General features: G+C 42.5%; 1 protein-coding gene across 3 annotated transcripts; it reads left to right on the forward strand.

Moving 5' to 3' along the window:
- The first annotated feature begins 5,295 nt into the window (after window positions 1-5,295).
- Window positions 5,296-13,281, forward strand: LOC136674229 (ankyrin repeat and LEM domain-containing protein 2). Of its 3 annotated transcripts, none has more exons than XM_066650125.1 (13): window positions 5,296-5,324; window positions 6,153-6,517; window positions 7,474-7,656; window positions 7,793-7,983; window positions 8,074-8,262; window positions 8,349-8,471; window positions 9,764-9,827; window positions 9,907-10,088; window positions 10,310-10,416; window positions 10,494-10,615; window positions 10,777-11,269; window positions 11,357-11,488; window positions 11,585-13,281. In XM_066650125.1, the coding sequence occupies exons 2-13, from the start codon at window positions 6,163-6,165 to the stop codon at window positions 11,760-11,762; spliced, it is 2,319 nt and encodes a 772-aa protein (XP_066506222.1). In that variant the 5' UTR covers window positions 5,296-5,324; window positions 6,153-6,162; the 3' UTR covers window positions 11,763-13,281. The 3 variants fall into 3 exon arrangements, with proteins under 3 accessions (XP_066506222.1, XP_066506221.1, XP_066506223.1); XM_066650124.1 differs by lacking the exon at window positions 5,296-5,324 and adding an exon at window positions 5,532-5,663; XM_066650126.1 differs by lacking the exon at window positions 5,296-5,324 and adding an exon at window positions 5,532-5,663 and having other exon boundaries at window positions 7,796-7,983.
- The last annotated feature ends 1,359 nt before the right edge of the window (window positions 13,282-14,640 follow it).

A 14,640-nucleotide genomic window follows, 5' to 3' on the forward strand; every position in this document is an offset into this window, starting at 1 on the left:
ATGTGTGTTACCTTGACGTCCTGCTAAATCGGCCCAGTGTCTGCTTCTGGCCTCATAATCATCCCCATCTTCCAAAAACTGGCTCTGTGTTTCCCTCTCGTCTCCTCTCTACCTTACCTCTCTGCCGGAGGCCCTTCCTGACACAACCTTCCCATTCATGCAAGCATAGGACAGGTCCTACAAGCACACCAGCATGTGACCTGCAGTGAGTGGGACACTCACACTCTTAAACTAGTGGCTAGTTTCACAGGGCCTGTCCACCTTTGTGACATCATAATCATCATCAATGCATGTCTTGGGACTGTTGCAGCACCCATAGGAAACCCACTCAGTCACTGAGAGAACGCACAAACACTCAGTTTCCGTGGTAATTCAAACAGTGAATAAATGCTTACAGATAAGTTCAGCTTCAGCCACGTACAAACAACGTCGTTTTTCTCCTCAAACATACCCTTCCACCTTAAAAGAAGCGAAGCTTCAGAACATAAACAAACCAGAGAGAACTGCAGTTTCCAACAATCATAGACATTCCTATCACTGCTAACAAACACTAATCAACAGACTGCGGAGGAGGTTTGTCTCTCCTGCTATTGTTGGTCCAACTATTAGCGTGAAAGGTCAGTTGTTCATTATTTTTATGCTAATTTTTACAGTATAATCAAGTGAGCATAATAACTGCTTTTTTGCTGTTTAATTTAGCGTCAAACTTTAGCAAACATTCAAGTGCACTACATTTTTGTAAGTCCATGTTAAATAAGAACAACTGGGGTGGTTCAAAACACATTCTCAAATTACGAAAGACCCTTTAGATTCATACAACGAAGGCCCACCTTCACCAAACCCTTTTCAAAGAAAAATTCATGTGAAGAGGGAGCTTCATCTGGGCTTTATCATGCACATTCAAGGGGTGAAGGACTTTAAGAAGAGTCAATCCACAGAGAAATATTCAAAACCCAGCCTTAATTAAATGTGATGGAGAGGAGGGAGGGAGTGAGGGAGGTATATGGTCGGGTACCAAAGACACACACGGAAGAGGATCCCTCTTATTAGCATTATTGGATCATTTGAATTTCTTATCCAAGGCTAATTATGAGCGAGGGTTGCAGTCTTCATATTCATATGAAAATCTTTCAATTTATTCAATCCATCTCAAAATAACACAATGTGGATCGCGTGTGTAAAAATTCATTTAATTTCAACACTTTCCCCCCTTTCCCTCCGTTTGATGTTGCATTAGAAAATAATGACTTTCTCCACGACAAACGCCTTTGATATTGCAATTAACAAGAAGCAGCAGGGGAAAGGAATCGGCGCTTTAACTTCAAACTCCAGAGCAGTCACTCATTGGAATACATTTGCCTGTGTTTTAATTTCGACAGAATTAACCATCCTCCCTGTTACTTCCATGCAAACAGACTCCAATGGACTGAAATAACACCATCATCATCATCATCATCATATTTGCCTCTGTGTTCGAATGCCATTGGACTACTGTGTTTAAGGTGGGTTCATGTGAGGGAAACACGCACATGAATTTGAAAGCTATTCTAAAGCCGACCTTTTTCAACCTGAGGCTTGTGTGTGAATCTTTGGAGCTACTCCATCCCACTGACCTTCATCATGGTCTTCTACTGTGTTCTGCCCGGCCTGGGAATGGAGGACGGTCTCAGTCTCAGTCTCAGTAAAGTTCATCTTGGTTCCATTTTCACTTTTACTGGTAAATGAATATATGACAAAGCCCTACTTATTAACCCCAGTGAGTAATAGTGTAAATACAGCTTAGTAACCTGAAAAATACACACATTTAAATGGCCCAGATCACACAAGAAACATCACATCTCATCTTACCCCAAAGACAGTTCCACTGCTCCACATCCTGGTGCTTTGGAATTTATACTGCTCTAGCGTCTGTGCTTGGCACTGGGCATGAGGACTGGCCATTTTATTGCAAGAGATTTTCTATGGAGACTTTACATAGTTTACAGACTTAGTGTATGGATTACAGGAAGCTGTGCCAGTAATGTGCACACCTTAAATGAATGAAAATCAATGATTAGAAGAGATGTCTACAAACCTTTGGACACCTAGTGAATATTATAAATTCACTTAAGCTTATCCAGTTCAGGGTCGTAGTTGGTCCAGAGCCTACCTGGAATCATTGGGCACAAGGCGGGAATACACCCTGGAGGGGGCGCCAGTCCTTCACAGGGAGAACACACACACACATTCACTCATACACTTTTGAGTCGCCGATCCACCTACCAACGTGTGTTTTTGGACTGTGGGAGGAAACCGGAGCACCCGGAGGAAACCCATGCAGACACAGGGAGAACACACCACACTCCTCTCAGACAGTCACCCGGAGGAAACCCACTTGGACACAAGGAGAACACACCAAACTCCTCACAGACAGTCACCCGGAGGAAACACACGCAGACACAGGGAGAACACACCACACTCCTCACAGACAGTCACCCGGAGGAAACCCACGCAGACACAGGGAGAACACACCACACTTCTCACAGACAGTCACCTGGAGCGGGACTCGAACCCACAACCTCCAGGTCCCTGTGACACTTACCTGCCGCGCCACCCTAATAAAATTAAAGAATAAAGAATAAACTTAATACAAACGGAAAAGTGTGAAGATGCCGTTGTTGTCCTACTTTTGTGGGAGTCCCCACAGCGATCCTCTGCCATCATGGTTGACGATCCACACATCAGACTTGGGAACTGACTTGACCTTTCTTTACACAACCTTCCCATTTCACCCAGGCTTGGGACCACACAACCCCAACCTCAGAGGCTGGAGAGTGGATACAAGAAGAACCGAATTTTTAGTGATCTGAGCAGAGCTCCAACCCAGGACCCCATGGCTCAGAAGCTGTGCAGCAGCAGCATAGAATGTGAGAATGCTGATGTAGTTCAGGATGGTCCAGCTGCTAATAAACTTAAATAAAATGTATGCTTTGATGGTGGCTGAAACGTACACCCCATGTTTTTAGACAGTGATACGCATCCTCCTTGACAGAGACAGAAGATTTATGATGGTCGTGAAGTCAATGTTTTCCAGTCGCCATTATGATAGAGCACAAACTAAAAGACGACGTAAAGCATGCGCTATTCTCAACACACATTTGTGTGTGTCAGTGTTTTTTGGGGGGCTTTCTCAGAGCTTTTCAGCACAATTACTGTATAAACAGGCACTTCTGAAGGCTTATAAATCTTCATCAGATGGACAGCCGGTGAAATATGCGACTGTCTGCTTGTGTAAATTACGTGCTCCAGCAGCCCGTGCAGCAGAGCGCAGGGTGGGCGGACGACACGCTCACTTGGCCCAGGAAGCGGCACACGGCTCCTCAGCGCCGCCATAAATCACATGACGGAGCGGCTGAGGAGTGCGCACGGTCAGCGGTCAGCGGCCACAGCCAGCTGGCCTCCTCAATCATGGAGCCCCCGCAAGCACTGGACATGAGCCCTGGGATTGAGGGATGGAGGGGGAGGGCCTCCATTTGAAAAAGACTCCCCATGGTAGTGTACGTTATTAAAGGACGGGTTCACTGTTTTTCAACCCAGACCTTCTAAACACTGCCATTTCCCATAATGCATGGCATTTGACCTCATCCTTTACAGCCGTGGGCAAAAGTTTGTAGACACCACCTTTAACTGGTGATTCAAAACAAGCTCCCACTCAGTTGCGCTGGACACAGAGCTCCATAGAGACATGAAAAGAAATGAGACACATCTTAGAATTGTAAGTATTTTTTACTATAGTATTCTATAGAGGGATGACAGATATTTAATAGCCACCCCCCTCCAGTCATCAATAGAACCACTAATACTTATCTCTGTTCATTAAAATGACATCATAAATGACTGCCTTGCAAGTCATCCGAATTGGGTCATTAAGGCAATGATGTAAGAAACCTTGACTGTCTGAATCTGCTTGTTCTTTGACTGTCTTTGGAACACTGCAGTTTCATAGTGGAATATTTTATTATAAAACATCCATCCATCCATTATCTGTAACCGCTTATCCAATTCAGGGTCATGGTGGGTCCAGAGCCTACCTGGAATCATTGGGCTAAAGGTGGTATTACACCCTGGAGGGGGTGCCAGTCCTTCACAGGGCAACACACACACTCACACACATTCACTCACAACTCCGGACACTTTTGAGTCGCCAATCCACCTACCAACGTGTATTTTTGGACTGTGGGAGGCAACCGGAGCACCCGGAGGAAACCCACACGGACACAGGGAGAACACACCACACTCCTCACAGACAGTCACCCGGAGGAAACCCACGCAGACACGAGGAGAACACACCACACTCCTCACAGACAGTCACCCGGAGGAAACCCACATGGACACGGTGAGAACACACCACACTCCTCACAGACAGTCACCCGGAGGAAACCCACATGGACACGGTGAGAACACACCACACTCCTCACAGACAGTCACCCGGAGGAAACCCACGCAGACACGAGGAGAACACACCACACTCCTCACAGACAGTCACCCGGAGGAAACCCACATGGACACGGTGAGAACACACCACACTCCTCACAGACAGTAACCTGGAGGAAACCCATGCAGACACGGGGAGAACACACCACACTCCTCACAGACAGTCACACGGAGCAGGAATCGAACCCACAACCTCCAGGTCCCTGGAGCTGTGTGACTGCGACACCTACCTGCTGCACCACCGTGCCGCCCCATATTAAATATACATTATTATAAAATATATGCCCATGACACATCTTCTAGCATACAAGCAACACAAAGTAAAACAAAGTAAAAAATCGGTAACAAGGTAAAACGTCGATTTTCAGAGCACTTTTATCACTGTGATGTCAGTCACAGCCAACGTCACAGCCCTTCTCAGAATAACACATTATACAAATATTTTCCTCATGGATAATGAATAATTAAACATCAACAGCATTCAACAACACTTTGTAAACATGTTTTTGGCAATTATAGCAGTGATAAAAAGAACATTAGCACATTTAGAGTACTGTAATTAGCCTAGTTTCTGTCAGAATACCCTTAGTGTGTGAAAATTCCTTATACACGGTGTAGGGCCCTATTCAGGTCCTGAAAGCTTATGTACACAGATACGTAATGCAATAAATTCTTAATATTGTTATATAATATTTGCATTTCACATTAAAAAAATGTGCTATACACGATATATGAGTTTTTAAGATCATTTGTGTAACCTCATTAGAAAAACAGTGCATTAGCGCCACCTGCTGTTTGAATACTACAAACAAGGAGTTTCCTTGAGGAAGGGGAAGTTTATGACCACACGTGTAAGAAATGTTGAAATTCCTTTAAAAATCAGGGAGCTCTGCTGGTGACATGCTTTCAAAGTAAATTAGACAAAATGATGCGTAGGAACGATTTAATAATGCTTGGGAATTACTTAATAAGGTCTTAAAAAACTGCCTTTTAAGGATTGCTATGGGACTAAGTGTTGTGACAGAGCTCTGTACCGCGCATGCGCAGTGGTGTGTAAACAGAGTCCCTGCCTAGCTGTGGAGACTGTGGTGTGTTTAACAGTTTAAAATGAACTTTACAGTAAATAAGACTACGTTTCGGATTAGTAAGAGGACCCGCTGAGTTCTCCTGGGTGTGCTGCTGTTTAGACCGTGAGTGGTTTGAACCCTTTCTCCTTTAAGTAGTTCGCCACGTGTTTTAGAGAAAATGGACCAAGTTTGTCCCGAATTCCCCAGTCCACCTTAAATTTCGAGGCGCCAGAATGTAACTGCTGCACCATTTAAGGTGGAACGGAAAACGTATTAATTGTTTCTTTATTTCTATAGCTATTAGCGATTCTATCTAAATTACAATCTAATGAATGCTTATTAATTAAATTAAGTATGTTCTCAGAATTGATATTGTTAATAGTCAGTAAAGGAATATTGTAGAATCTATTTTTAGTGTGATGGCCTAATGACCTACATATCTTGAATGTTTAAATGTATTTTTATTAAATTACAGGGCCTTAAATCCACTACAATCAATTGATCCCAACAGATTCTTTTGTTATATGAGACTGCTCAGACACTGCTGAGAAATCGCAGTGCAGATCCACAGGGGCTCAGACTTCAACAATTATCTGTCAACTTTCCCTTCAGGCTCTACATCATGGAGGCGGTCTTGAGCAGACTGCAGACTCTCACTCCAGATGAGCTTCGGGAGGAGATCACAAGGGCTGGGCTGAAGTGTGGCCCTATAACAGCCACTACCCGGAGCCTCTTTGAGAAGAAGTTGGCTCGGACCCTTGTGGAGAGCCAAGGAGATTGTGGAACGACAGAATTCGACAGTGGAGCTGAACCGACTCAGCCTACAAAAGCACACCTAGAAGACACAAGATCTGAGAGAGAGGATTTGAATTCTTCAGCCCAAAGCTTGGACGATGTGAGTCAAGAATCATCTCCTGAATCACCCTCCATTTTTTATGGAGTGCTGCCTCCTGTGGATGATCCATTTCTTAACAATGGTATGTACAGAACATTTATGGTTGTTGTCACAACATCATCATTTTTACTTTGACACCAGGTGTAGTGCCAAAGTGCGTGAAGCCATTTTGACACCATGTCACAACTCATTCATCTGTCAAATGGCTTATTTAATAGGCAAGATGGGTAGTGTGACTGCATCACATTTCCAGGGTCTTTGGGTCCTGGGTTTGATCTGAAATTCAGGTCACGCTCTGTGAGGAGTGTGGTGTGTTCTCCCTTTGTTGGCATAGTAGCTCCCGTTTGCTTTCACATGTTTTTACACATGAAGTTATCCACCCTGTAAGTGTGTGAGTGACTGGGAGGAGTGTGTGGTGCCCTGTGATGTACTGTTGTCCAGTTCAGGCTGTGTTTCTTCTCTGTGCCCATTGATTCTATATATTCAATGGACCCTCTTCAGCTCTAATCAGATGTGGTTATAGAAGATGAATAAATTAATGACTGAATAAATGTTATGGTGTAAAAATGCTCAATTTTTAGAAACGCATCACCTCAGCTGTCCACTCATGTCGGGGAGGTACAGGCTTGGTGCTTTAAAAAGGAAGCATTACTTAAATAAAGCCATTTCAGGAGCATCTTGGGAGGAATCAGATGACTTCCAAGTAACATGTAATGTAACATGTATCAGTATTCACCACAAGGTGGCAGAAAATACATCAAATGAAACAGTGTGTTACAAGAATGGACAACAATCAGTCTCCTCCTCGTGACCAGGAAGTACCAGTTTGGTAAAACGTAGGAGAAAAAATGGCAAAGTATCTTCAGCATGGTTTTCTTACTATTGACTTTCTATCTCTAATGCATTGACTTGGTATTTTCTAAGGGGTAAAGTCCAATCAGTGCAGTGTTATATGAAATAAAGAATTTGTCATCAGACATCTCTAATATGAATAAAACTATGTTTTGAGAATGATTATAACATTGGTTATTTCTGTAGGTGCCCTACATGTGTATGTCGACCGGCAGAAAGCTCTGAAGGCAGTGTTGAAGATGAAAGGGGCAAGGTTCAAAGCTTTCTCCAGCAGAGAGGATGCTGAGAACTTTGCTAAGGGTGTGTGTGATGGTGGTCTGTCCCCTAGCAAATTCTCAGCAGAGAAATCCCACACTACATCTCCTGCAGGTAGGCAGCCGCACATCACAAACATTGTTTCTTAGGAGAATCTGAGCCATTTTAACCAAGAATGGCTGCTGACATACTTTTTATTATTAGAAATCTTATTAGCATACAGTGTTGAATTGAACTTCCTTTTAATCAGCAGAGAAATCAGTGAATCTGGAAATGGCAAACATGGAGAGAGCAAATGAGTTCAAAAGTCCACGAACACAAGACCTGACGGCAAAACTTAGGAAAGCTGTGGAGAACGGAGATGAAGAGGACTTCAGAAAGCTTGTGTGGAGCAACCCGAGATACCTCATCGGATCTGGAGACAACCCGACCATTGTTCAGGTACGGTTTTGTGGACTTTTGCCTTGTTTTTTTTATTCCAAATGATATCTGAACTTCACCGTGGAGTGGGCTTTGCTTCATGTTATTTAGGAAGGCTGTAGATACAATGTTCTTCACGTAGCAGCAAAAGAGAACCAACCAGAGATGGCACGTCTTATACTGGAGACCCTAGAGAACCCAGAGTTCATGTGTCGCATGTACCCCGATGATCAGGAGGAAATGCTATGGGAACGAATTGACTACATTGTGGACCTGTACCTTAATACACCTGATAAAGTGGTGGGTGATGCACTGGTGATATTGTTATATTGATATTGTTCTGAATCAAAAGAGAATTCATCATTTTTTTTATGGTTTTCCAATAGAACAATGAGACTCCACTTCACTTTGCGTGTAAGTTCGGTTGCTCAGAAGTAGTGAATGTGCTTTGCTCTCATCCAGCCATTGACAAGAACTGCAGGAACAAGTATGGTCAGAAACCTTCAAATGTAAGTACAAACAGGAATAGTTGATGTCCTACTGCTATAAAAACATGGACCTACATCGGATAATTAAATCGTATAGATCCAAGTGGAGTTATGCTTCGTTTTTGGGCCTGTTTTACACCTGGCATTCAGAGGTGATCAGAGATGGATCCCTTCCACTGAGTTTTCCATTACCTTGATTAACTTGAATATCTCTCGTTGTACAAGAAGGAAGGACAGGAGTTCTGTTTCTGTAAAATTCATTCCTCTGGCCAGTCGTGGTGCTGACCAGTTCAGAAATCTCAGCAGCCGCAGGATGGGATCTTTTCCTGCACAGATGCAGATGATTCACTGCCTGCTTTAAACATTTATTCCCAAGCTTTGAGAGCATATAATCCACTGAGAGCAGCATGTGAGAGACCATGTTTACAGCTAGTTAGAGGAAGTAAAACAGAAATGATGAATGCGTTTGTGTGCTGTTTATGCAGCAAAGTAAAATCAGATCTCATCTAGTCAGTCTGGGGATGCTTTTTAATGAAGAATGTTAACAGAATCTGGTAAATGTGTATTTAGATACTGTCCAGATAATAACCACCTTAATGCCAGGTCCAAACAGGCCCTTGTGACATCAGTTTTTCAGATATAGAATATATACATAGATACTAATGCAAAAAATAGTCACAGTTGTAAGCTGAAAAAGCTGATTCAAAAGTGATAACTGGTTTGTTGATCTGACAGAAAACTAGAGTTGGTCTATGGTGCAGTTTCTTCGCTCTCTCTCTTGGGTTTTAACATAACATCTGAGGAAAATTCTAGTGCTTTTCTGTACACTTTACATGTCCTGAAGGACTGGATGATATTGAAAATTATGAAAATATCCTATTTCATTGTTTCAGACAGGAATATATAAATACAGGAGGTCCTCAGGTTACGTCAGTTCCGATTTACGATATTTCGTGGTTACGACACATCTCCCGTTTACTGTATAAAGCCTTGTTTCGACTTAAGTGGTTTTGCGTCGTAAACGTCGTAACGTGAACTTCGTGTTTGGTGTGTGCGGCGCGGCGGAAGAATACACGGTTACGCGGCTCGGGACCGAGGAGGATAGGTGTTAGGATAGGATCAGTGCTTACAGTATGTACGTATGTTCCGACTTACACCGAAAAACGGTTTACGACGTGACGTAGGAACGGATCAACGTCGTAAGTCGAGGTCCCCCTGTAAGCTGTTCATACAGAATTCCAGATTCCTATGGGAAAGATAAGGAACTGGTGTAAAGTGGATTACCGGTTTAATTGGAGACATTGTTTTAATAGGTTGTATGCGAGAGGAAAAACAAATCTAAAGAAGTGAAAGAGAAGATCAAAGAATATTTGGAAGGTAAGTTGCTTGAAAAACAGGAAGTAGACTTGTGTTGTTGAAGAGCAATGCATTGACTGATTATAACCCTTTGCTACAGATCGTTTTTTCGTGCCTTTGCTGAGGGCTACAGACAACACTCTTAACCCCATCATTGGTGCACCGTGGGCTCCTGGCTCCTCTGAGTGTGTTGAACCATCACTTAACCCTGGGCTGGTGGATGATCCCAAAAACCCAGTGATGACTATTAGGGCGTTTGCAGGCCCTCTGAATGCATTGAAGGTAACATGTAAATTGTTAGCATTTATGTTCAGCATTTATCTGACAGCAAACACCTGTTTGTTTATAAACCTTTGAAGGAAAATTATATTTTGTACTTTGAAGCAAGATATATTTTGATGTTGATGGTTTGTGTATGACTATATTTTATCCTGACTTTTTCATTTCGGAAACATTTGTGCTACAGGATGTTACTGTTTTCCTAATTAAGCTCTCTTCTACAGGCTGAGGAGTTTCACAAGTTGTGGAAAGTGCCACCCCGCAACCGAGCAAAATATTTCCATGACATTTTAAAATCAGACCCAGATCGAGGAGCGGAGAGAGTGGGAAGGTATGCAGTAAGACTTTGGAATTACTGACTTATTTAAAATTGTACACAGAATTACAGCTGACAGTGTTTGTCCACAGGGAGTTGGCGCATGAGGTGGGGTGCCCCTGGGCTGAGTACTGGGGCTTCCTGAACTGCTTCATGGACCTTTCTTTGGGCGAAGGGTTGAATATGTTGGAGGTGTATTTGCACAAGAGCTTAGGTATTTTAACAAGCTATGCTACATACTTTTGTCTTTATTTATTTATAGAAACCATACCACATACGTAGACTGTGGTTGTCTGCCATCATTTGGAATTCATTGACAGTACGATTAAAACAGGGCATTAGATTGAAAGATCTATTTTCTTGTACTTCTTGCAGGACATAAAAAAGAACCTAGTTCTGTCTCCGAGACATTTCTGGATGACCATCTGCACAGTCCTTCTGGGACACCGTGTGATGGCTGGACTGAGGAAAACAGCCCCAGGTCTTTCCATAAAAAGTCCCCTGTGTGTGACCTGCTGCAGGAGTTTGAGAGGGTTTCTATGAGCCAGGCTTCTGAGAGTACAGTGGATTCTGGGTTGGGTTGTCTTGCTGGTTCTGCGAGAAAAGATGGCCAGAGCTCTTTCAGAGAGTGGGAGTGGACAGATGATGTTGATTCTAGCTCGGAGGAGTACTACACAGCAGATGAGGATACAGATGCCCTCTGTCAGGAAAATGGAAATGGGATTTTGGTCCAAAAATCTCCCTGGTGTTGTGGAGATGGGGATTTAAACAACTCCTGGTCTTCCGATTCTTCCTACAAATCCACGTCCAGTACACCTGAAGAGACGAAAACGACAGAAGAATGCTGGGAAAACATTTTTCTAGCAGGGTAAGCTATTACTGTGTCAGAACTATTTTAGTGACGTAAATAAAGCATCTTAGTTAATAGACTCTTTCAATTTCCATTTGTTTGCAGTGAATCTCCATCAAAACTGGACAACGATGTACTTCTGGCTTTGACCAGAGTGGACATTGATGAGCAGCTGTTTCCCTGCGTTACCAAATGGCAGAAAACTGTTCTGAGTTATCCTGAATCTCAAAGACAGAGGTGAGGTTTTGCCTCGTTGTCTTCCTCAGGCACCTGTATTTAGGGTGCATCATTTACTGTGTAAAGCATAATAGAGCTGTGTTACTCCTTTTACAGATGGCCAAACGTTTCAGTGATAAACACGCCTCTGGAGAACCAGACGTCAACCCCTCGCAGGCTTACAGCAGCCTGGTTAACAGGATCTCCCAGCTTTCTAAACATAAAGAAATTCATCCCTGGATCATGTGTTTATAACAGCACACCCAGCAGCCCTCCACCAACAGCTAATCATTGAATATGCCTCACACTTTCTTTGATTATGAACTTTAAGGAGTGATTTTGAAACTCAGAGTTCACTTCCCAGGTCAGTACTTCAACCATTTTGTAAAACATTAACATACAAAACCAAAAAGTTTATATAATACAACTGATGCACTAGGGATGTAAATGCCTCCCAAAGTTATTCATTCATTATCTGTAAGCACTTATCCAGTTCAGGGTCACGGTGGGTTCAGAGCCTACCTGGAATCATTGGGCGCATGGCGGGAATACACCCTGGAGGGGGCGCCAGTCCTTCACAGGGCAACACAGACACAGAGACACACACACACACACACACACACACACACACATCTACGGACACTTTTGAGTAGCCAATCCACCTACTAACATGTGTTTTTGGACTGTGGGAAACCGGAGCACCTGGAGGAAACCCACGCAGACACAGGGAGAACACACCACACTCCTCACAGACAGTCACCCGGAGGAAACCCACACAGACACAGGGAGAACACACCACACTCCTCACAGACAGTCACCTGGAGGAAACCCATGCAGACACAGGGAGAACACACCACACTCCTCACAGACAGTCACCTGGAGGAAACCCACACAGACACAGGGAGAACCCACCACACTCCTCACAGACAGTCACCCGGAGGAAACCCACACAGACACAGGGAGAACACACCACACTCCTCACAGACAGTCACCTGGAGGAAACCCATGCAGACACAGGGAGAACACACCACACTCCTCACAGACAGTCACCTGGAGGAAACCCATGCAGACACAGGGAGAACACACACCACACTCCTCACAGACAGTCACCCGGAGCGGGAATCCCAGCACTACCTGCTGCGCCACCGTGCCGCCCTCTTCCCAAAGTTAGTTTATATTTAATTGTTGCGTATTGGAAAGCTCTTAAATGAAGGAATTAATATAGAAATAATTTTAAAAACCTCTAAAACAACAAAATGTCTTCAATGTCCAAATAATTGCCTCAATTTGTTTTTTGTGATATTTGAACCCATCTCTTTTTTTTTTGTCTTTTTTGTTGTGTGGACATTTAATGGTGTTAGATCAGTAGATATTAATGGGTAATAAAATCTTCTCTACATTCATTTACATTCAGTTTATTACTTTCTCCTCCTGTGATGTTAAAGTTTGCAGATACGTGGATTTGTTGATCGCGATGATATCTTTGTACACTTTGTGAACGAGGAACAATTCTGGCAATAATTTAATGACAATTGTCACACACTGAAATGAAATTTTTTCATTTGCCAATTTGTAATAAAAGCTGGTTGTGCCTTATTTACTCAGTAGGGTTTACATCCCATTTGGGAGTTTCTAATTCGTCCAGACGTTTTAATGGTCATTGTATTTTTCCTTAGCTTGCTCTGTTCGAGATTATGACACTTAATATAAACAGCATGGATCCACTACTTCCATATGGCTGTAGTTATTGGTTATACAAGGTTTGTAATATAATATATTCTGTATAATTTTATAATAAATAAAGCACTTATTGTATTTGCATGGTAATTGTGCTGTCTGTTTTGTCTTGTATTGCACCTGTATTATATTTCTCATGTTGTTGTTCGCTAATGGAAGTGTGCTTACTGAATGTGAAAACTCTCTTCTTTTGTGACTTGACCTCATTTCTTTTCTGTTGTTTTACTAAGGTGCTCTTACAGGTTGTTTCCTGGAACAAGAGCAACATACAAAATATCTCCAAACGTTTGTACACGCCACTTTATAATTCAAAGTGCACCCACTGTGGAAACACGTTCAATTTGCATGTGAAAATTGAATAGAAAAACGAGATTAATCGGGATTCTCTGGAACAGATTCACATGGCCCAATAGCAAGTGACGGCTTAGAGAGCCATAAATCCTCCCAAGACTGGGCTGTGGAGCAGTGAAACTGTTAACTGGGGTGATGGAGTAGCACCCAGTACCTAGAGTGGCACTTGTGGTCCAGAATCACAACGTCAATCATCAGCATCAGTAGCTGATTTTACTAAGGCTCTGGTCGCAGAATCCAAATGAGCCCTCACACAAATGTTCAAACATTTAGAGTGAATCCATACTTTCCTGGAACAAACAACCTCTTAATACATTCAAAAGAAAACTTTGATGAGCAGGTGTCCACAAACGTTTAACAATGTAGGGCAAATGCAGTGACAATATTTATATGTATCTGTTAATGTGTGTGTTTTGAGAGTGTATAGAACCCTATGCTTGGCGGTAAGGGTTAATTACCAGTTGCATTGAGATGGGTGTTTATCATTGAAACAAAGGTGTGACGTTTACTGCAGTCTTGCAGTTTATTATGTAGACCACCAGAGGGAGCTGCACTTTCTGCAGATCAGCTTTGACTTTAAGGATTTAAAAAATGAATATGCAATGACATATATCTGCATATTAGATTTAATTAGAGCTGTGTTTTTGAATACACAATATACAGAAATGTGTATATTGGGGCTTATTGCGTTGGGACTTTAGCTGATAGCTGATGCCTGACATATTGGGCATAAAGAGCTTAGGTTGGCGCCCATTTTCATTTTATATTTCAGTGGAATTCGTTGCTCCCTTCAAATCCTTTTAGAAATATTGAAATTATGAAGGCCACCAAAATACTGTATTTACCAGTAGACAGATTTTCTAATTTGAAACACTCAAATTCAAATATTTTGGTTGAATAGATGGACACTATCAATTATCTGTTTTATAAAGTGTCTATTTTAATTAAAATCATTATATAGCAGTATTTTCACAGCTCCTTATATAGGCAGCAATATCAAGTCAGCTTAGTGAGTATTGAGACCGAGCCAACGTATTTTTCCAGTAAAACCCTAAACCGCTTAATCACTTCTGATTTGTGGTTGG

This window comes from Hoplias malabaricus, chromosome 18 (genome assembly GCF_029633855.1).
Source record: "Hoplias malabaricus isolate fHopMal1 chromosome 18, fHopMal1.hap1, whole genome shotgun sequence".
NCBI lineage: Eukaryota > Metazoa > Chordata > Actinopteri > Characiformes > Erythrinidae > Hoplias > Hoplias malabaricus.